This window comes from Artibeus jamaicensis, unplaced genomic scaffold (genome assembly GCF_021234435.1).
Source record: "Artibeus jamaicensis isolate MK-2021 breed Jamaican fruit bat unplaced genomic scaffold, CSHL_Jam_final contig_402, whole genome shotgun sequence".
Taxonomy (NCBI): domain Eukaryota; kingdom Metazoa; phylum Chordata; class Mammalia; order Chiroptera; family Phyllostomidae; genus Artibeus; species Artibeus jamaicensis.
In genome coordinates, this window is record NW_026521818.1 from 18887452 (window position 1) to 18909455 (window position 22004).

At 40.4% G+C, this 22004-nt stretch overlaps 1 protein-coding gene across 3 annotated transcripts in view; it reads left to right on the forward strand.

Moving 5' to 3' along the window:
• The first annotated feature begins 3538 nt into the window (after positions 1-3538).
• Positions 3539-22004, forward strand: part of PRRC1 (proline rich coiled-coil 1) — a 32734-nt gene continuing 14268 nt past the window's right edge. The window contains exons 1-6 of one of the 3 annotated variants that reach the window (XM_037138210.2): positions 3539-3669; positions 7000-7082; positions 11985-12110; positions 12925-13311; positions 15006-15166; positions 20169-20271. In XM_037138210.2, coding sequence (XP_036994105.2) covers positions 12002-12110; positions 12925-13311; positions 15006-15166; positions 20169-20271 — 760 coding nt within the window. In that variant the 5' untranslated portion in view covers positions 3539-3669; positions 7000-7082; positions 11985-12001. Of the gene's footprint in view, positions 3670-3810; positions 3908-6999; positions 7083-11984; positions 12111-12924; positions 13312-15005; positions 15167-20168; positions 20272-22004 lie in introns of those variants that run through there. The other 2 variants (XM_037138211.2, XM_037138212.2) reach the window with 2 other exon arrangements.

Here is a 22004-nt window from a genome sequence, read left to right on the forward strand (position 1 = left end):
ATATTAAGTCATTTAATCCTCAAATAAAAAACTGTGAGGTACATATTAATATAAGGTCTCATTTCATAAGTAAAGAGATCAAGACACAGTGAGTTTAAAAGTCAAGCCCAAGGCAAGCTGTGGACTTAGCAGATACTAAAGCTACAATTCAAATCCAGGTCGTCTGGTACCAATATCGCTTTCCCAGTCATTTAGCCATACATTGCCTCTTAGACTGCACGTCACTGGCTTGTCGACTCCTAAACTGGAATTCCAGATAAACAATGAGTAATTTTTTAGTACAAGTATGTCCCATGCAACGTGTGGGGCAACCCTCCACCCCCTTCCTAGTTGCTGAAAGTTTTAACTATCTTCTTTGCATGGGTTGGGCATAGGGATGGGCCTGATTTCTGTCTTGGCCCGCGCCCTTGACACAGCTGCTGGAGTGTCCTCTGTGGTTGTACAACTCACTGACTGTTCTTTGAGCAGAGCCGTCATCTCTCAGACCAGATTCAGCTTTGCCCCTATTCTTGGTTATACTGCAGATGCTCAGCCTCCGCCTTGCTTCTCTCCACCTGAAAATAGGCACTTCACTATTCACACAAATATTTCAAACTTTGGGAACGGTTTTAGGGATATTTAAGAACAGATCTATTAACTCTGAATTGAGCTAGAAAAAAAAACCCTCAACTCAAGTGGAAAATAGTTTTGTTTGCCTTTGTGCAGTAACAGGAAAATTCAACCATTACACTGTGTCTCGCACTACAGCTCAAATTGAACTCTATTATATATCAGAAACTTCCTGAAGGCAAAACTTCATAAGTTCTGTTAGCAACAACTAAAACAGACAACTAAATAAAACAATGAAGCCATCTTTGTTCTGTCAAAGCTGTAATTTTCCCACCGATGCCCTTCATTGCCCTCCATCTAACACATTCTCTTACCTTACCACCACAAAAGCAGGCAAGAAGTTGGAGTGCAGCTAAAGAATGTTGAGTTCCAGTTCCAGGTTTACACAGAATTTTTGGAGCCTTAGTTTCCTCAGGAATAATAACTCCTAATATTAGAGTAATAATAATACCTGCCACATAGAATTCTTTTGAAATTTAAATGAGAAGTGATGAATAAAACAAAATATTACAAGTGGAAATCGAGGTTAACAACATTGAAAACCATCTTTTTATTTAGTTGATTCCTGTTTCTCATGGCCCATTCGATGGTATAGTTCTCTACCCTCCCCCCCCACACAAAAGATATATCCACCTAGAATTTGTGAATGTGCCCTTATTTGGAAATGAGGTCTACCTCCTCAAGGATCTTGAGGCCATTCTGGATTTCAGGTTGGCCCTAAATGCAATGACAGGTGTTCTTATAAGAGAAAAGCAGAGGGAGCTATGAGACACAGAGATGCAAAGGAGATGGTCATGTGAAGACAGAGGCAGCAATTAGAGTTACGATGGCACAAGCCAAGGAAATTTGGCTCTACCAGAAGTGGGAATTGGCAAAGGATTCTCTCTAGAGCTTTCATTGAGGCCCTCCTAACCCTCAATTTTGGACTTCTGTCCCCTACAACTGTGAGAGAATACATTTCTGTTGTTTTTAGCCACACAGTATAGTATTTGTTTAGGCAGTGTTAGGAAACTAATAGAGTCCACATCCAATCCATAGTAAGTCAGAATGGCTTAACCTTCAAAATGTGTCCAAGACCATGCACCAGCCCCTGCCCCATTAGCTACTCTGAATCACCATTTTCTCATTCCTGGACATTCTACTTTAGTCTTTGCACCCCTTAAAGTTATACTGCAATCTGAGTGTAACTTAAAACTGAAGTAAAATCTTGTCAGTCCCCTGGTCAAATCTTCCACCTGCTTCTCATTTCTCTTAGAATATAACCCAAAGACCTCATCATGGACCACAAGGCTGGTTATGATCTGGCTCTGCTATTTCTCTGAAGTGATTTCTTACCCCTTTCTTGGTCCCAGTTTTCATACTGTTCTGCAAATGTGTCAAGCACCCTCCCTCAGAGCTTTTGAGTGCTTTGCTCTCTATCCAGATATCCTCAGGCCTGCTTCCTTGCAGGTCTGTTCTCAAATCCCACCTCCTCAGAGAAGTCCCTCACATTCATCTTACGGGAAGTGGCCTACCCCACTTAGTGTATATTACAATCACCCAAACAGTGCTCATCACAAAGTGCTTATCACAAACAGTACTTGCTTTGGTTATTTTCCTGTTCATAGCCTCTCTCTATTATGAGAATGAAACCTCTCCAAGTGTTAGGACCTTGTCTCTCTTGTTCATAGTTACACGTCTGGTACCAATGCTCAACACACTGCAGCCACTAGTAAATGTTTGGTGAATGAATGAAGAAACCAACAGACCCTTTAGCTATTAAGGGTGTTAACCAGAGAAGATAGAGATGATAACTATTTTCGGCACCACCCCAAACAGCTCTTTCTGGAGACTAACCCAGATAGCCACCTACACACATTCTCAGTGGATAAGATAAGTGTCACTGCCAAAGGGAACAACCCACTGTAGTTGCAAAGTGAGATCTGAAGTCAGAGCATAGTCAAATAGTATTAACTTTTCTGTGAGGTATTTTAGAATGCTTAAAACTGTCAAGTCCAAGATGTAAATTCAAAATCTAAGAATGAGTTCCTGAAGAGATTTGGGAACAACCAAAACAATTTTTCATGCATTCAATACTCAGTTTAAAAAATGCTCTCATATGGCTTATTTTGATTCTTACCTGCCTAAGAGATGGGAGATAATAATATTATCATCTTACAAATGGGAATATGGAGATTAAGTGGCCTACGCAAGATAGTGCAACTGCACAACTGGCATTAGGGTAGTCCCAGACCCAAACCAGGACTTCTGACTTCAGATTTCTTATTTTTCTCTATTGCATGCCATTCATGTACTATATTACTGAGCACAGACTGTTTCCGGCACTGTTTTGAGTGGAACATAATGGGGTTAAGAAAGTTGATAATCTTTGTCTTCGGTTTTTCATTTTTAAAAAAAAGCGTAATACTTGTACTACTTGGGGAAAAATCGGTACAGTAGCTACTACCTTGTACCCACCCCCTGTCTCTCCTGAGGCAACTGATGTTATCTGGAAATCTTTGAAAATACATTCGGTAAGTCCTTGTTTCTGGAGTGAGGTGCTAACGGTAGGTGGGGCCTGACTAAATAACCTTGGCTGGCTTACCTGCATCCCTGAGGGTGGCTTACTCTGCCTTTCCCTTGGGGTGGGGGAGGGCAGAATCACTCTCTTCCCCACCTTCCTAAGTGGGGATAAGTGAGCTACTACTCCTCCTAATAAGAAGGGTGTCATTCCTGCGTGTTGGGGTCGTGGAGGGGAAAGGAGGGCAGTTCTAGGGAACGCTTCTGAAGAAAAGCAGCGACAAAGTGCAGCGCGCAGAAACTTCGGACGCAGGTAATAAGTCTAACTCCCGGCCTGGGGGCGGGGTTTCCGGCCGGACAGGGCGTGGCGACGGGCGGGGCGGTACGGCCGACGTGGCAGCCGCCGGGGCGTGCGCGCCTGGTGGCCATCTTGGAGGCGGGGACGCGCCACAGAAGCTTCTCTGTGCATCTTCCTGGTGTCCTCTGACCCGTAGTCTTAACACCCGTACCTCCGTGTCTCCCACTTTTCAGCTGTTACACTGCATTCTCTTGGGTTCACAGGTGAGCGTCAGCTTGGGAGCAACGCGGGTGCATGCGAGTGGGGGCGGCAGTGGCGGCTCGGGGTGCGGACGCCTAGGGGCGCAGTCCCCGCCAGGTGGGCGGGCCAGCAGGCCCCTTGGTCGGAGGGTCTTTACCGAGACCCACGCTGTGGTTCATTTCCGGCGCGGCGGTGGGAGCGTTCAGGATGCAGCCCAGGGTCTGGTGACCTTCGTAAGGCAAACCGCGGCTTGTACCGTGGGTACGTTTCGGGGGTCTTGTTCCGGCACTTTATTCTTGTCCAGGCACCGCTGGCTCCGCCTTCAGGGCGCTGGCCGGTGTTAGAGACCAGTGGCTAGCGCCCGCTGACCTTAACCCAGCCCAGCCCGGCCCGGAGACGTGGCAAAGCCTGGGGGGAGGCCTCTCCCGACCTGGCTAGGTCAACAGACCAGAGCGGCAGTGGGAAGTAGCTTATTTTCCCCTAGGTTCTCGGGTCAGTGCCTAACACCGTTCTAGCGGGCTTTTTTACTCTGCTCTAGTACATCAGCAGTAATTGCTTTTACGGTTGTTAGAGCTCCGTTATTCCATTTCTTTTCTTGTGTACGTATACTGTGTAACGTTGATACATGTTACTTTTTGTGTCCAGATTTGAGCACTAAAACTTTTACCCACTTAGACATTTCACTGTTGTTTTATCACCATAGCTTTTCTTTAGTAGAAGGTAGTGTATTTATGTCTACAAAATTTACCCAATAATGCCAATAAGCCAGTTATCAAATAATAAAGCTTCTAAAGGCTGAAATAAATGAACAAATTATTCCATATTATGGGTTGTATTCATTGTGCAAAGTTCTTTTGCCAACACACTTGTTACTCTTAGGGATGAGGGTCATCTTTAAATATGACTTCCACTAGCCACTGTAATAATTTGGTAGCATCTATAGTAACAAATGAATGACCAATAGAAAAATGGGTAGCTGCGGAGATGGCTTTGGGAAAACATTGTGCATATTTGCCTCACCTCTCACTCCTCAGTCCAATTCAGACTGACTTCTGCCCCCACTCCAGCTCTCACTAGATTCATCTCCAGTTAAACAATCCCACTGATTTTTTCAGATATCATCCTCTTTGGTATCTCTGCAGATTTTAATACGGTTGCCTGCTTCTACCTTGGAACACACTGACTTTGGGACAACACAGTCTTCCTGGTTTTCTTCTTATCTTTCCAGTAATCTCTTATTCTCTGTAGCTTGTCTTCTACCAGGCTACTCTTCAAGGATTGGTTGGATCATCTTTTCTTCCCATTCTATTGAGTAAACTGAGGGAACCCACACTTAATGTGGTCTCAAGGCTGCAAACCAAGCCACTGTCTTTCCTTGGATGTTTCAAGGGGCTTATATTCAGCATGCCCAATATAAACACTGTATAACCTGCACTCCAAAGATGCCAGACAAATACTTGGACCTCTTCAATGTTCCCTAAGTGAATGACACCACCATCTCTGTTCAGTTGTGCCGGTCAGACATCTCCCCATCATTGTCCCATAGCCAGTCTACTCCTGAGTCTTAGTGCCTGAACATCTCTTGAATCTGCTGTTCTTCATCTCCACCATCACCACCATAGTCTAGGCCAGCGATTTTCAGCCAGTGTGCTGCACTAATTTTTAAAACATTCAGTACCTGACTTTTTGGTCAGGGGCACTGACCTCTTTTCCCTTAGATTGACAAACAAAAAAGTGACAACAGCCAACACAGCAATAGCCATCTGATGTGAATGAATCAAAATTATATCTATTTTTTGTCAGATAGGCAAAAAATATACTTTTTGGTGTCCTGCAGAATTTTATCAATTAGTTTATATGTGCTGGGAGATGGAAAAAGTCGAAAATCGCTGGTGTAGGCCAGAGTTTTTCACCCTCGGTGTTACTGATATTTGGGGCCAGATAATTTTTCCCTTGGGGTGGGAGAGGGCAGAATCACCCTCTTCCCTGCCTTCCTAGGAGTCTATGTAGGGTGTTATTACTTCCTATTTGAACATCTTCTATATCCTTCTTAATGGTCTCTGCATTTACTGTGACTGTCCTATGGCCCAATTTGCATATTGTCATCAAAATAATCTTTCAGCACAAATATGAATTGTCAAAAGCTAGACTCAGCCTAAATGTTTTTTAACAGATAAGTGGATAAAATTGGTGCAGCTATAAAATGAAGTACTATTCAGCATTAAAAAGGATGAACTGTTGATACATCCAACAACTTGATGGTTTTGAAGGTACCATATATTTTGCCACATATAACATGTTCCCATGTATCACACACATCCATGTTTTTGGCCCAGACTTTGAGGAAAAAAATCTTTTGTTCTAATTTTTAATTCAGTTTTTTGATTTACTAATATTTAGAAACAAAACTGATTATTGTATTCCAGGGTAGTATTTTACGCATGAGCATGAATAAAAGGGAGTTAGTGCTGCCTCTGTATAATGCACATCCTTACTTTTTCCTCAGAAAATTGAGCAAAAATGTGTGCATTATACACAGCAAAGTATGGTAATTATGCTAACTCAGAAAAGCCAATCTCAGAAAGCTGTATGCTGTGTGTGATTCTGTTTACGTAATGTTCACGAACTGAGAAAATGTTAGAGAATGTTTTGTTGCCAGGGCTTATGGTTGGTGGGAGGGTGGGACAGAGGAGCAGCTTGAGGGCTTCCTTGGGGGTGACAAACCAGTTCCATGTCTTGATTGCGAGGGTGGTTACATGAGTTGGTGCATACAATGCAACTTCATAGAACTACACGCGCACACACTCTCACATGTGTGTAAACATAAAAACAGATGACATCTAAATAAGGTCTACAGTTTAATTACCAGTGTCATACCAGTGTTAATTTCCTAGCTTTGCTCATTGTAATGTAGTTATTATAAGATACTGTTATTGGGAGAAGCTGGATTAAAGGTAGTCGTGAACTTTGTTCTATTTTCGCATCCTTCTTGTGAATGTAAAATTTCTTCAGAAAGTTAAAATAAAAGACAAGAAATGTCACTCCCAGCTTAAATGCCCCATGGAGACTTTCCATCCTTAAAAAACCTGGTCTGTAAGGCTTAACACGGCCTGGGCTCCTGCTGTGTTCCAGTCCTCATTTCTTTTCTGATCTGTGCTAAGTGGGTTTTCTTGGATGTATCTCGTTCCTGCTACCTTATTAGGGCCTTTATCTGTCCTGTACATTCACTGTGTTTGAAATTTGCCCCCCTTATCTCCTTTCCCTTGCCTAATTAAATTCTGTACACTTTTCAGATACTTGGGGAGGGGACTCTTTCCTCACTTTCAAATCAAAATCATATTCCTGTCCAACAGAACTGTTCCTGCTCTCCGCACACCATTCGGGCTGCGTTCATTGCACACTGGCATTACTCTTTGAGTACCTCCTGGGCTGGTCTGTAAGTATCCTGTTTTGCTTCCCTTGTGTTTCCAGAGGTGGGAGTAGTACTTGGCAGACAGTTGGCCTTAAACAGTTAAATGAATAAAAACATCAGAAAACAACTTTGGTGTATTTAGAAGTTCTGAGTTTATTCTGGTAACAGGCTTGAAAATTTGTAATTTTTAAAGGAATCTTTCCATGTTTTGTAATCATAATCATCTGTTAGGACCCTGGTGTCAGGTGGCATTTTTGCTATTGTTAACTTTTCTATAAGCTGGGACATACCATTTAGCCATTGTTGGGCTGTTTTAGAATGTGAGGAAAGCAGAAAATTGAGCACGTTTTATGACTATTTTTAATCTTAATGTTAAAGGAGTAGCCCACATACAATGCTTTATGGATAGAGAGGAAGTGTTTCAAGAATACTTCAATATTTTTATTTTTAATATAATAGTGACCAGAACCTAGATATAAATCTAATATTCATTAATGTGGCAGAAATCAGTAATTTACTATTTGAAATATATTGGACAGTTAATTACATAGTTAACATAAAAAATCATAATGATTTATTATATAGTTAGCATAAAATTATTTCCCAATAATAAGTATGTTTATGAAAATATCACAAGTTTTCTGCATATTCGACATTCTCACTAACTTTTTTCCAAGGTTTATTTACTTGTTTTTAGAGAGGAAGGGAGGGACAGGGAGATAAACATTGATGCACGTGATAAACGTTGATCTCTCGCCTTTTAAAAAATATATATTTTACTGATTATGCCATTACAGTTGTCCCATTTTCCCCCCTTCATTACCCTCCATCCTGCACACCCCCTCCCCCGCCATTCCCCCCTTTTAGTTTATGCCCATGTGTCACAAATTCTTTAGATTCTGTATTTCCCATACTATTCTTGCCTTTCCCCCTGTCTATTTTCTACCTACCATATATACTACTTATTCTCTGCACCTTCTCCTCCTCCCACTCCCCTGTTGCTAACCCTCCATGTGGTCTCCATTTCTATGGTTCTGCTCCTGATCTAGCTTTCCTTTTAGTTCGCTTTTGTTTTAGGTGTGGTTCTTAATAACTGTGAGTTTGCTATCCTTTCACTGTTCATATTTATCTTCTTTTTCTAGATAAGTTCCTTTAACATTTCATATAATAAGGGCTTGGTGATGATGAACTCCTTGAATTTGATCTTATCTGAGAAGCACTTTATCTGCCCTTCCATTCTAAATGAAAGCTTTGCTGGATAGAGCACTCTTGGATGTAGGTCTTTGGATTTCATGACTTGGAATACCTCTTTCCATCCCCTTCTTGCCTGTAAGGTCTCTTTTGAGAAATCCACTGACAGTCAGATGGGAATTTCTTTGTAGGTGACTGTCCCCTTATCTCTTGCTGCTTCTAGGATTCTCTCCTTCATTTTAATCTTCGCTACTGTAATTATGATGTGCCTTGGTGTGTTCCTTCTTAGGTTCAACTTCTTTGGGACTCTCTGAGCTTCCTGGACTTCCTGGAAGTCTATTGCCTTTGCCAGATTGGGGAAGTTCTCCTTTATTATTTGTTCAAATAAGTTTTCCACTTGTTGCTCTTCCTCTTCCCCTTTTGGTACCCCTATAATTCAGATGTTGGAACATTTAAAGATGTCCTGGAGGTTTCTAAGCCGCTCCTCATTTTTCGAATTCTTGCTTCTTCATTCTTTTCTGTTTGGTCATTTTTTTCTTCCCTCTGGTCCACTCCATTGATTTGAGTCCCAGTTTCCTTTCTGTTACTATTGGTTTCCTGTGCATTTCCCTTCATTTCACTTAGTTTAGCCTTCATTTGTTCCTCTAATTTATGACTAAAATCAACCAGTTCTGTGAGCATCCTGATCACCAGTGTTTTGAACTGTGCACCTGATAAGTTGGTTATCTCTCGGTGGCTTAGAAGTATTGGCTCTGAGGCTTTTTTTAAAAAAATTTTTATTGATTATGTTGTTACAGTTCTATTCCCCCCTTCATTCCCCTCCACCCTACCCCCCATCCCCACCATTACCCCCCTTTAGTTTATGACCATGTGTCTCAAGTTCTTTCGATTCTATATTTCCCCTGCTATTCTTGCCCCCCCATCTATTTTCTATCTACTGTCTATGCTACTTATTTTCTGTACCTTCTCCCCCCTTCTCCTCCTCCCCCTCCCCTGTTGCTAACCCTCCTTGAGATCTTCATTTCTATGTTTCCACTCCTGATCTAGCTGTCCTTTTAGTTTGCTTTCGTTTTAGATGTGGTCGTTAATAACTGTGAGTTTGTTGTCCTTTCACTGTTCATGTTTCTTTAACTTCTTTTTCTTAGATAAGTCCCTTTAACATTTCATATAATAAGGGCTTGGTGATGATGAACTCCTTGAATTTGATCTTATCTGAGAAGCACCTTATCTGTCCTTCCATTCTAAATGAAAGCTTTGCTGGATAGATGAATCTTGGTTGTAGGTCTTTGGATTTCCTGACTTGGAATACTTCTCTCCAGCCCCTTCTTGCCTGTAAGGTCTCTTTTGAGAAATCCGCTGACAGTCTGATGGGGACTCCTTTGTAGGTGATTGTCCCCTTAGCTCTTGCTGCTTCTAGGATTCTCTCCTTCATTTTAATTTTGGCTAATGTAATGATGATGTGCCTTGGTGTGTTCCTTCTTGGGTCTAACTTCTTTGGTACTCTCTGAACTTCCTGGATTTCCTGGAAGTCTATTTCCTTTGCCAGATGGGGGAAATTCTCCTTTATTATTTGTTCAAATAAGTTTTCCACTGGTGGCTGTGCCTTTCCCCCTTCTGGTACCCCTATAATTCGGATGTTGGAGCATTTAAAGATGTCCTGGAGGTTCCTAAGACTCTCCTCATTTCTTTGAATTCTTGCTTCTTGACTCTTTTCTGTTTGGCCATTATTTGCTTTCTTCTGGTCCACTCCATTGATTTGAGTTTCCTTTTCATTGCTATTGGCTTCCTGTGCAATTCCATTCATTTCAATTAGTTTCACCTTCATATATTTGTCTAATTTGTGGCTATAATCAACCAGTTCTGTGAGGATCCTGATCACCAGTGTTTTAATCTGTGCGTCTGAGAGTTTTGCTATTTCTTCACCGCTTAGATCTATAGGCTCTGGGGCTCTGAGATCTTCTTGCGCCATTTTTGGTCTGTTCAAACCCTTTAAGTGTGAGAAGAGGCACCTTGGACTCCCAGGTCGGCTGGGTTGTGACGCTGTATGTGGGGGCGTGGTCACAGCGGGGAAATGGCGGTACCCTCTGCTGTTTCGAGCTGCTGGGTGAGGAGCAGAACCTTAGGTGGTTCACCAGGGCGGGGCCACTCAGAGTCACTGGGTTATGACGCTGTATGTGGAGGCAGGGTCAGAGTAGGGAAATGGCGGCGCCCACCCTGCCGCTTGCCATGGGGACCCACTGGGTCCCGGTCCAATCGCCCACTCTTGCTTGTCTATCCGCGCACAAATGGGTGACCACAGTCAACCCGCAGCCCTGCTCCCTTGCAGTTTTCCCGCCCGCTCGCTTGGTCGCTCGCTTGGTTGCTCGCTTGGTCGCTCACTAGGTCCAACCCTGTGCCTGGATTCCGTGCGCCTGAGTCCGTCTGACCGAGTTTTCCTGTGCGACCCCGCTCCACCAACTGCTGGTTTCGCCCCTTACCGGTCAGACTGAAGAAATTGTTGTTAACAGACTTCTGAAAAGTTCAATTTTCTGTGTTCTGGCTGTGTTTTCTGTTGCTAATATTTAGTTGTCTCTAAACTTGGTTGTGTGAGAAGGCCCGGCAAATCCACCTATGCCTCCATCTTGGCGGAAGTCCCTGGCTCTGAGGCTTTGAGTTGTTCTTCTTGAGCCATAATGTTTTGGTCTGTTCGTGCCTGTTACGTATGAGGGTTGGAGCCTTAGGTGTTCACCAGGGTGGGGTCGTGATGCTGTATGTGGGGGCGGGGTCAGAGGGGGCAGTGGTGTTTGTTTTGCTCTCTCTCGGATTTCCCTCTCCTCTGCTGCTTCCCATAAGCAAATCGGGCCCTTCTGGTGCTGGTTCCAGGGTGTGTGGGTTTGTGCACCCTCCAGGACCCTGTGGGTCTCTCCAACGAATTCTCTCTGAGCTTGGGAGCCTCTCCCAGCACCTCCACCCCAAAAGTTTTTCCAGTTGGTGCTTTTAGGCTTTAATTCCTGTCGCTGGGGCCCTGGGTTGCACGGTCTGTCTCACTGCTCATTCCTCTGCCTGGTTTATGGGTCTGGATGAATGGTTCATTGTTGTTCAACATCTGTACAGTTCAATTTTCTGTGTTTTAGTTGCGTTTTTGTTACTAAAACGTTGTTGTCTTTAAACTTGGTTGTGTGAGGAGGCACAGTGTTTCCACCTATACCTCCATCTTGGCCGGAAGTCCTGATCTGTCGCCTTTCACACGTCACAAACTGGGGACCTGGCCCGCAACCCAGGTGTGTACCCTAATGGGAAACAACTGGACACCTTTTGGTTCACAGAGTGACACCCAGCCCACTGAGCCACAGCAGTCAGGGCCTCACTGACTCCTTTTTTCAGGAATTTTGACAGACTTTTCATCTGGAAATAGTGGCATTATGAACATGCCCTGGCTTGTGTGGCTCAGTGGATTGAGTACCAGACTGTGAACCAAAGGGTCACAGGTTTGATTCTCAGGCAGGGCACATGTCTAAGTGAGGGCCAGGTCCCCAGTTAGGGGCGTGTAAGAAAGAAACATTGATGTTTCTCTCCCTTTCTTCCTCCCTCCCTTCCTCCCTCTCTAAACATAATAAAAAATCTTTTAAAAAATGTTTACAAAATAAACATAAAGACGTGTCTTAATGATTATTTATAGAATTATTTTCTTAGTATGCAGACTTTAAAAATATGCTTTTGACTAAGGTGTAATACTGCAGTTTAATATTTTTACAGTATATCATTGAAGAAAAATGATGGAAGAGAGTGGAATAGAGACAACACCACCCGGGACTCCTCCACCAAATCCTGCGGGACTGGCCGCTGCCGCTGCTGCGATGTCTCCCACCCCCGTGTCTTTGGGTAAATGCAGTCGTCCTGCATCTCTCAGGGGGTCCAACCCGCAGCCCACAGGCTACATACAGGGTGGCTGTGGATGCAGCCCAACACAAAAGTATAAATTTATTTACAACGTTTTGAGACATATTTGTGACTACGTGTCGCAGTATATTTAATGTGTGGCCCAAGACAACTCTTTGTCTTCCAGTGTGGCCCAGAGCCACCAAAAGGTTGGATACCCCTACTAGTGTATTTTGAGTATAGTAAAGAGACTGTTATTTTTTCTCACTCAAATAACAAAAGAATGCATATATTAAAACTTCTCTGATCTTTGCCAAGATGAAGGGAGACAGCCTATTTTATTTAAGCCCAAAGACAGAAAACATGTATGTTTTGCTTTATAAAGGTAAACTTTTATTCTTTTTATTCATATTCACTATAAATCATCTTTCTTATGACCAAAATATTCCAAAAAATTCTGTCTCATGTTCTGTGACTTTGTGGCCATTAACCTCCTGAAAAAGTTTTTGAGCCTTCAGTATATAGGTTTTTATGTTCATAGCAGCTTTATTTTGTTAAAACACACTGAAACAAACAAAAACACAAAGCACTACTTATGAACAATACCATAAGTTAATTTGATACAGCTTCTTCTTTTACTTATGGGACTTGAAAGTAATTTGTTGTATATGTTAAATTATACATTTTAAAAATAATTCTTGGGATATGGTCTGTTATTTTTTTAACAGTTTTGCAAGAAGAAAGTAATAAGATACTTTGAAAACTTCGGTGAAAAGCATTTCTAATTTTGTGTTTTTTTCTCCCCCGATTTTTCTAGCTACAACCAGTTCCTTTTCTTCTCCAAATGTACCCTCTATGCAGTCCTTGCCACCACTCGCATATTCCACCCCTCAGCCATCCATTCCTCCTGCGAGGCCTTCAGCATCATTGCCTTTTGTGCCTCCTTCATCAGTTCCTTCCCCACCGCTTGTTACTGCCGTGACACCTGCCGTTCCTCCACCAGCTGCTGCTGCCTTCAGTAGTCCTCCTTTGCCCCACCTCCCAGCTTCAGCTTCCGCCCCAGGCACTCCTCCGGCTGCGCCCCCTCCGGGTCCTCCTACATCAGGGTTTTCTGTTGGCTCAGCGTATGACATCACGAGGGGACATGCAGGAAGGGCTCCCCAGACACCCTTGATGCCGTCATTTTCTGCACCTCCGGTAACAGGTAATTCTCTTGTACTCATACTTCGAAATAAATGGCTATAGCTAATATTTTCTTAAGTTACAACTTTATCAAGATATAACTTACACACCACATGATTCTCACATTCAAAGTGTACATTTCATTACTTATTGATGTATTTAGAGTTACGCAATCATCATCACAATTTTTAGAACCTTTTAAAATTCTTTTTTAAGTATGTATATATGTACTTATTGGAGGGAGGGAGAGAGAAGGGGAGAAAAACACTGATGTGAGAGAGGGACATTGATCATGTGCACCCTGACTGGGGACTGAACTTGTAACCCCCAAAAGAAACCTCTGAACTTACTAGCAGTCACTCTCTACTTTCTCCTCAGTCCTCACAGTCCTAAGCAAACACGAATCTACGTTCTGTCTCTATGAATTTGCCTATTTTGGACATTTCACATAAATGGAATCTTACGTAGCATACATATCATCAGTACTTCATTCCTTTTTGTGGCTGGATAATATTCCATTGAATGGGTGCACCACATTTTGTTTATTCAGTTCATCAATGAATTATTTCTGGTTCTTGGATACTATAAACACTGCTTTTCTGAATATTTGCATACAAGTTTTGGGGTGGACATATTTTTATTTATCTTGCGTAGCTATGGAATTGCTTACTTGAAAAAACCCACAAACCGTTTTCCGAAGCAGCTTTTTTACCAGCAGTGTATAATGTTCCAGTCTCTCTGCGTTAATGTTTTTAACGCATTTCTTTGACTTCTAGAGTTTTCAGTTCTCATGTTTTTGCCATTTTAATTATTAAACTAAAACTGATACAACCTAGTGTATGATTTTTATATGTTGTAAAACTTAGTAGTACATTAGTATGTACTATAAGGACTGTCAAACAAAATTCCAAATTTTGTCCTAACATTTTGTGCATTTACAGAGAAACATCAAGGTGAAATTTGAGAATTTTTAAGTTTCACTTAAAATGATCAGGACTGAATAGCCCAAGGAGTAGTTTTATTTAGCCAGGTAAAAATTTGGAACCAAATAAAAGCTCGTGTGTTGCTGTAAGTTGGTGGTATGGGGCCATTTCCTTTTCTAGGTTAGCTGTAGCTGTTACACAGTTGGCCTCTCTGGAATGGTTGTTGGAAACCATTAACAAAACTTCATCTGAATCATTTTCTGCTTATTGTTTCTCATTGTAGGAAAGGAAGAAACTTTGTTGTAATTTTTATTGTCCAACTTTGTGTATCTACCTTTACCAATAAAAATTTTTTGGCAGAGTACAAGTTTTATGCCCATGTTTCTGTATATGTAAGTTTTTTTTAGTTAAAATAGGGTATATAGAGTATGGGTACTTGCTGTTACATGCTTTTATATGATGGGCTAGGGTGCTTACATCAGTTACTTTTATGCATTAGAGAGATTAGAATTATAGCTGTCACATCAAGGTACTAAACAAAACATGAAGTACTTTCTGATTGTTTTTATTATTTTTTGTCCATTTTCAAGACAATTGGTATAAGCCTATGGAAAAAAAAATCGTCTTTTGGAATTTTGTTTTATTTGTGTTTTATGAAATAGTTATAAGAGATTCTTTGAGTTACATTATTTCAGCTGTTTTAAACTACACGTCTTTTATATTTCACTTCCTATGTTATAGGAAATAGTTTATGGAATAAATTACATAATTAAATAATTTTGCCCTTAACTAGGTATGTTGCCAGCCCCAATTACTCAGCAAGCCGGTTTGACATCTGTAGCCCAGGGAGCTGGGACCACATCTGCCATCACGTTTCCAGAGGAACAAGAAGATCCTAGAATTGTGAGAGGTCAGGATGAGGCATCTGCTGGTGGACTCTGGGGTTTTATTAAGGTAAGCTGCATTTACTTTGAAAACCTGCTTAATTTTTAGCTTGCAGCCAAGATAGAGGTATAGGTAGACACACTTTGCTTTCTAGCACAACCAAAAGGACAGCAACCAATTTAAAAACAAAAAATAACTAGAACTGCCAGAAAGTTGAACTGTATGGAAGTCTGACAGCAAAGGAGTTAAAGGAGAAACATTCATCTGGACTGTCAGGAGGAGTGGAGATAGGCAGCTGGGGTGGAGGGGACATGTGGCAAGCAGCAGCTGGTAGACTGGGAGGTTCCACATTCGCCTGTGGATAAGCCAGGAGGAACAGCTGGGGAGTGAGACAGACCGCACAACCCAGGGTCCAGTGCAGAAAACTAAAACCTCAAAACCTCTGCTGTAAAAACCTATGGGGGTTGTGGCAGTGGGAGAAACTCCTATTCTCACAGGAGAGTCTGTTGGAGGGACCCATGGGGTCCTAGAAGTTGCACAAACCCACCCACCTAGGTATCAGCACCAGAAGGGCTCGATTTGCTTGTGGGTAATGGAGGAAGTGACTGAAAGCAGGGTGAGAGCCAAGGAAGTGGCTTTGCTCCCTCTCTGACCCCTCCCCCATATACAGCACCACAGTGCCGCCAAGTGGGTTGCCCTGCACTGGCGAACACCTAAGGCTCTGCCCCTTACAGCATAACAGGTGCACCAAAACAAAGAAATATGGCCCAAATGAAAGAACAGATCAAAACTCCAGAAAAAGAACTAAGTGACGAGGTGGTAGCCAGCCAATCAGATGCAGAGTTCAAAACACTGGTAATTAGGATGCTCACAAAAATGGTTGAATACAGATGCAAAATAGAGCAGGAAGTGAAGGCTACACAAAGTGAAAGAAATAAAAATACACAGGGAAGCAACAGTGAAGGGAAGGAAACTGGAACTTAGATCAGTGATTTGGAGCAGAAGGAAGAAATAAACATTCCACTGGAACAGAATGAAAAAACAAAAATTCAGAAAAAATGAGGAGAGGCTGAGGAACCTCTGGGACAACTTGAAACGTTCCAACATCCAAATCACAGGGTTGCCATAGGAGATGAGGAAGAGCAATAAATTGAAAACATCTGAAAAAATAATGAAGGAAAACTTCCCCGATTTGGCAAAGGAAGTGGGCATGCAAGTCCAGGAAGCTCTGAGAGTCCCAAAGAAGTTGGACCCAAGGAGGAACACACCAAGGCACATCATCATTAAATTACCTGAGATTAAAAGATAAGGAGATAATCTTAAAAGCAGCAAGAGAAAGGGAGAGAGTTACCTACAGAGGAGTTCCCATAAGACTATCAGCTGATTTCTCAAAAGAAACCCTACAGGCTAGAAGGGATTGTCAAGAAGTACTCAAAGTAATGAAAAACAGGGATCTACAGCCAAAATTGCTCTACCCAGCAAAGCTTTCATTTAGAATGGAAGAGCAGATAAAGTGCTTCCCAGATAAGGTAAAGTTAAAAGAGTTCATCATTACCAAGCTCTTATTATTGAAACGGTAAGGGGACTTAATCTAAGAAATACAAGATCAAAACTATGAACAGTAAAATGACAGCTCACAACTATCAACAACTGAACCCAAAAAAACAAAAACAAACTAAGGAAATAACCAGAACAGGAACAGAATCACAGAAATGGAGACCACATGGAGGGTTGCCAGCGGGGAGGGGGGAAAATAGGGGGAAAGGTACAGGGAATAAGAAGCATAAATGGTACGTACAAAATAGACAGGTAGAACTTAAGAATCGTATAGGAAATGGAGAAGCCAAAGAACTTAATGTGTAGAACCATGAACATGAACTAACTGGAGTGGAGAATGCTGGCAGTGGGCAGATGTAGGGCGGAGGGTGATGAAGGGGAGAATAAAATGGGACGATTTTAAGAGTATAATCAACATATGCTTTAAAAAACCTTGCTTACTTTTTAAAAAGATTTTATTTATTCATTTTTAGAGAGAGGGGAAGAGAGAGACAAACATCAATGTGTGGTTGCCTTTCACACGCCCCCTACTGGGGACCTGGCCTACAACCCAGGCATGTGCCCTGTCTGGGGATCAAACCAGTGACCCTTGGTTTGCAGGCCAACCCTCAGTCTACTGAGCTACACCAGCCAGGGGGAAAAAAACACATTTAATTTTTAAATTATGAAACTAATAGATGTGCATTAGAGAAAACTTTGAAAATAAAAGGGTGTAAGGAAAAAAATCTGTTCTTTTTACTAGTTTTCTATAGTTCCTCAACCTTTTTGTATGTGCATATCTATGTAGATGTATCTCTTTTTAAATAAAAATCAAATTGGGATAGTAACATGTGGACACATACTATATTGTGTCTTTGTCTTTACCTAGCATATATCCAGAATATCTTCTTAGCTATAAAGTATCTTAAGAAATGTTCTCCTTTCTGCTGCTTTGCCCTATATACCATGCCATTTATTTCCCATATTTTATTTTGCTAATGCGCTTTGACATTTTCTAATTGTGATTCTTATCAATAAAACTGATGACCATTCTTATATGCAGATCTTTGTGTTCATCTCTGTTGTATCAGGATTAATTTTTGATGAATGTCAGAGTGAACATTTTAAAAATTACTGATACATATAAGCTGTCCAGGAAGGTTATATCAGAATAAACTGTCATGGCAGTTTTTACTTTGCTAGCACTGATGAATAAACTTGAAGTACAATATTTTCTAATTTGATAGGCAAAAGTGATACTCGATTTTTATTTGCATTTCTTTGTTACTGAATTTGAATGTTTTTTCACATGATTTATTTATCATTTATAGATTTTTTAAAAACCCTCAGCTGAGGATATATTTCTTGATTTTAGAGAGTAAGGGAAAGAGGGAGAGAGAAAAATTGATGTGAAAGAGAAACATCAGTTGGTTGCTACCCATGCACACTCTTGAACAGTTTTCTTTTATGAAGTCTCTGTTCATGTTGTTTGCTCAGTGTTGAATTGGGATGATTTTCTTAATGGATTTATATGAGCTGTGTAGTAAGAATATATTGTTATATGCTATTATGTATTGTAGTTTTCTTCATTACAATAAAAGATTCTAAATTTTCAGGACTCATTTTTATCAGCCTACTTTCAGTTTTTTCATGATAAAAATAACCTTTTTCCACAATATATAATTTTTTGTTTGATTTCTTCTAATTATTTTTACACTTACCAATTTAATGTAGCTGATACTTTATTATATGAGAAGTCGATTTTAATTTTCTTCCAGCCACTTAATTGACTCTTCCAACATAATGTCCCAGTGATTAGATATGTCACCTTTATCTTAGTTACTGAATTGTGGGTTAATGTCCGTTTCTGGGCTCTGTATTCTATTCCACTGCTCCACCTATCTTTGCAATAGTACCACACTTTTAAGTATTGTAATTATTGTATTAATTATTGATAGCCTAGTTTGCTGATGTAGGGGTAGGGGAGTACTCATTGATGGGTAAGCTAGGTCAGTTCCCAGCTTCCACATTTGTAAAGACACATCAGCATTGGGTTGTGTAAGTTCGATCATTTCTCTTTTCTTTAAAATTTTCCTTTTCTAGTTTTATTTTCATTGATTTGTTTCTTAATGAATTTTGGAATCGCTCTGTCAGGTGACGACCCCCCCCAACATTCTTTTGATTGTTTGGCAGCAATTTAATTGTATATTAAACATTTTTAGATCAGTAGGTGGTTAAGTGATTTACTGCATTCTTTATGTTGCACGAAGATGGTATTTTTCTAAGCCGTTTTTTAATATCCCTCTATGCTTTTTAAAAGCTTTCTTTACATTAGGACTGTTACTTCCTTTCCTTGTTAAAAGTGTGTCATTGTGTCACGTCATTTGAAACACCCAGTTCAACTCAGAGGTCTGTAACTTAATCAATGAAAGGTTGGTCGACAGTCCTAACATTATTAACAAACTTAATCTTGTTTCTGAATCACCTTAGCTTAATGGTAGGCAGGGAGAGGTGGAATCCTAGCTGTTAGCCACATGTCTTCTTGGAGTCTCTCCCTCTGATACCCGCAGCCGTGGGTGCAGGCCAGCTGGGGGGTCACTCTGTAAGTTATATAAATGTCTCATCAGTGTGCTGTGCACTGGAAACTAGTATGTTGAATATTAACTCTAATTGAAAAAAAAATCCAGAGGAATAGATCTGTTTTAAAAGGGAGAATTTGCATATGAACAAAACAATCAGGAACTAGGAAAAACAAGCTTCGGTAGGCTGTAGAATATTTTATATGAAGGTAATAGGTAACTGTTTTGGGGAACAAATATGAGAAGTATTTTCACTCTTTATATTTTTATTAGAGAACAAAGTATGGGTCTGTGGAGACATCTGATTACATTCTTTATTTGAGATCCTGACAGATGAGTTTTGCCTAGTCTTTTATATAAGTAAATAGAAGTGAAATGAAATTATTACATAAAATGAAGTAAATAAGTAGACACGCTCATATACATGTATATGTAATATACATACCTCCCAGAACAGCACTACTCGAAGTGTGTTCTGCATACCATTGTGGGTCTGTGATGGATAAGCATTTTGAAACTTCATAGGAATTTCACATTGCCATCACCTTGTTTTTCTTACACTTTACAAAAGTGCTAGTCTGCAAAAGGTAGTAGCTCCTTCTTTCTCTCTGCTGCAGATTCCATGTATAGATGAACGAAAGCATTAAAAAAACACCCCTTAACTAACAAAAAAAAAACGTATAAGAACAAGGCGACCAGAGGGGAGAGGGAAGTAAGGGAAAAAGGGGGAGGAAAAAAAAGGGGGGGGGGAGGGAGGGAGGAGACCAGGCGGGGGGTGGGGTGGGATGGGAGAAATAGATAAAAAAAAATGTACTTGAAAAGTAACTAAATAAAATTTAATATTAAAAAAAAAAAGTGCTAGTCTGTGATGCATTGGAAACCTAAAAAAATAATGTCTTTCATTATCAGGTTGTTTGCTTAGAACAGGCATTTATATGTTAATTTGTTTCGTGCAGGGTGTAGCCGGCAATCCTATGGTGAAGTCTGTGCTTGATAAAACCAAACATTCCGTAGAAAGCGTGATTACAACGCTGGACCCTGGCATGGCTCCATATATCAGTATGTACGAAACATAGATCGGCATCTGCCATACTTTTTAAAGTGTGCCAGTGTTAGCCACCGAGTGTAATTCCACTGATCGCTGGAAATCCTCTTATGTTCTTAAGTTGATTGTGAAGTCTTAGTCTTGGTATTTTTAATTCATCTTTTTCTTAGTCACCATTAAATGCACTTTGAAAACTTCTCAGAATAAACTTTGGAGGACTAAAAAACAATATGCAGTATCAGTATACATCCTTACTCATTCTAGTTGTAAATGTGGTTAGCGTTGCTGTATATGATTTTTACTTTATTTGTCATTGATATTCGAAGTAATGCTTTGTTCATGGTTTCAAGGTTTCTCCAGTTATCCATTTTAAGTAAGTCTGGTTATGCTTAACTTAGTTGTAATATTTTTAGGGGAAGTTAATCTGTTGATTAACACTATCTGATTATTAGGTTTTTTGAAATCTGTTTTCACCACTTTTGAATCCTCATTACCAAGAATCCTCCAGAAAGTTGACATAGACATGTTGTCTGCCCTTTAAGTCCTAATGTATATATTGAGTATATGAAAAAATATGATAGTTTAGCAGTATCAGTGACCAATTATTAGTAATCCTGTTGAAGATAACTTAGAAGCCAAAGCTGTGTACCAGGTACCTGAATGCAGATTTTCAATGGCAATAAAAGGTCAGTAGCCTTAATGAGTCTTGATAACACTTTACTATCTAGTAAATGTCCAGGGACAAGATCTAACAATGACAAGTACTGTTTATTAAGTGCTTGGCTTTGCCAGGCACTGATTCTCACAAGAGCTCTGCAGGGTAGGTATTATTTTCCTCAAGTTTTAGATGAGAAACCTGGGTTCAGAGAGATTTCAGTTATCCTGCATCACACAGCTTGGTGGGGCTGGACTGAACCCATGTTCATTTTTTTTACACCTAGCCATTTTGCTTTTATGGAAGTAGAAAATTGAATCAGTCATTAAGTCAGCTGAATTATTCTTCGTGTTTGTAACTGCCAAAGGATTTAGAAATCAGGCCCTATTACTATATTGATTTTATATATTCATAATAATTAAGTTTGACAATGATGCATCATGTATATTTTCCACAGCTCCTATTTTGAATGAAAGGAAGTATTTTGGAAGCTCTTACTATTTTAATGGGTACTATATTAGACTGTAAAAACAATTATTTTATTTATTCTTAGAGCAAGCCCTCAGAAGAGATAGATATTTTTTCTATGGAACAATCTCAGTGACTTCCCCAAGATAACAATGCTAGAAAATGGTAGTTAGGACTCAAATCCAAGACTGTTTCTCATGCTCATAGTCTGCATGACATCAAGAAGCAGGAGAAATACCAAGGCGGGGGTCAAGGGAGGAGAGACACAAAGTGAAGTTTCTGTCATTCAGTAATATCACAACTTAAATCTTAATCAGCTTTAAAGGGTAATAATGAGTGTGGAAAAGCTGACATTTTCTTGACAGGCAGTAAGACCATTCTTATCTAATAAAACTCAAAGGGAAACATGGTATTTTAAATCAGTTATTCTAGAAATGACTTAATACTTTTAAATGTATCAAAATGGCACATGAGTGATTAGAAATGGATTTTAACAGAGTTTAACTTTCTACATTCTTTTAATGCTCCTTTTGTTGTGAAAGCAGCACTAAGCAAAATTTTAGTGGAGTAGTTAGTACTCAGCAAGGGTCAAGGAAGATGTCCCACATGGAAGAAAAAAATGAG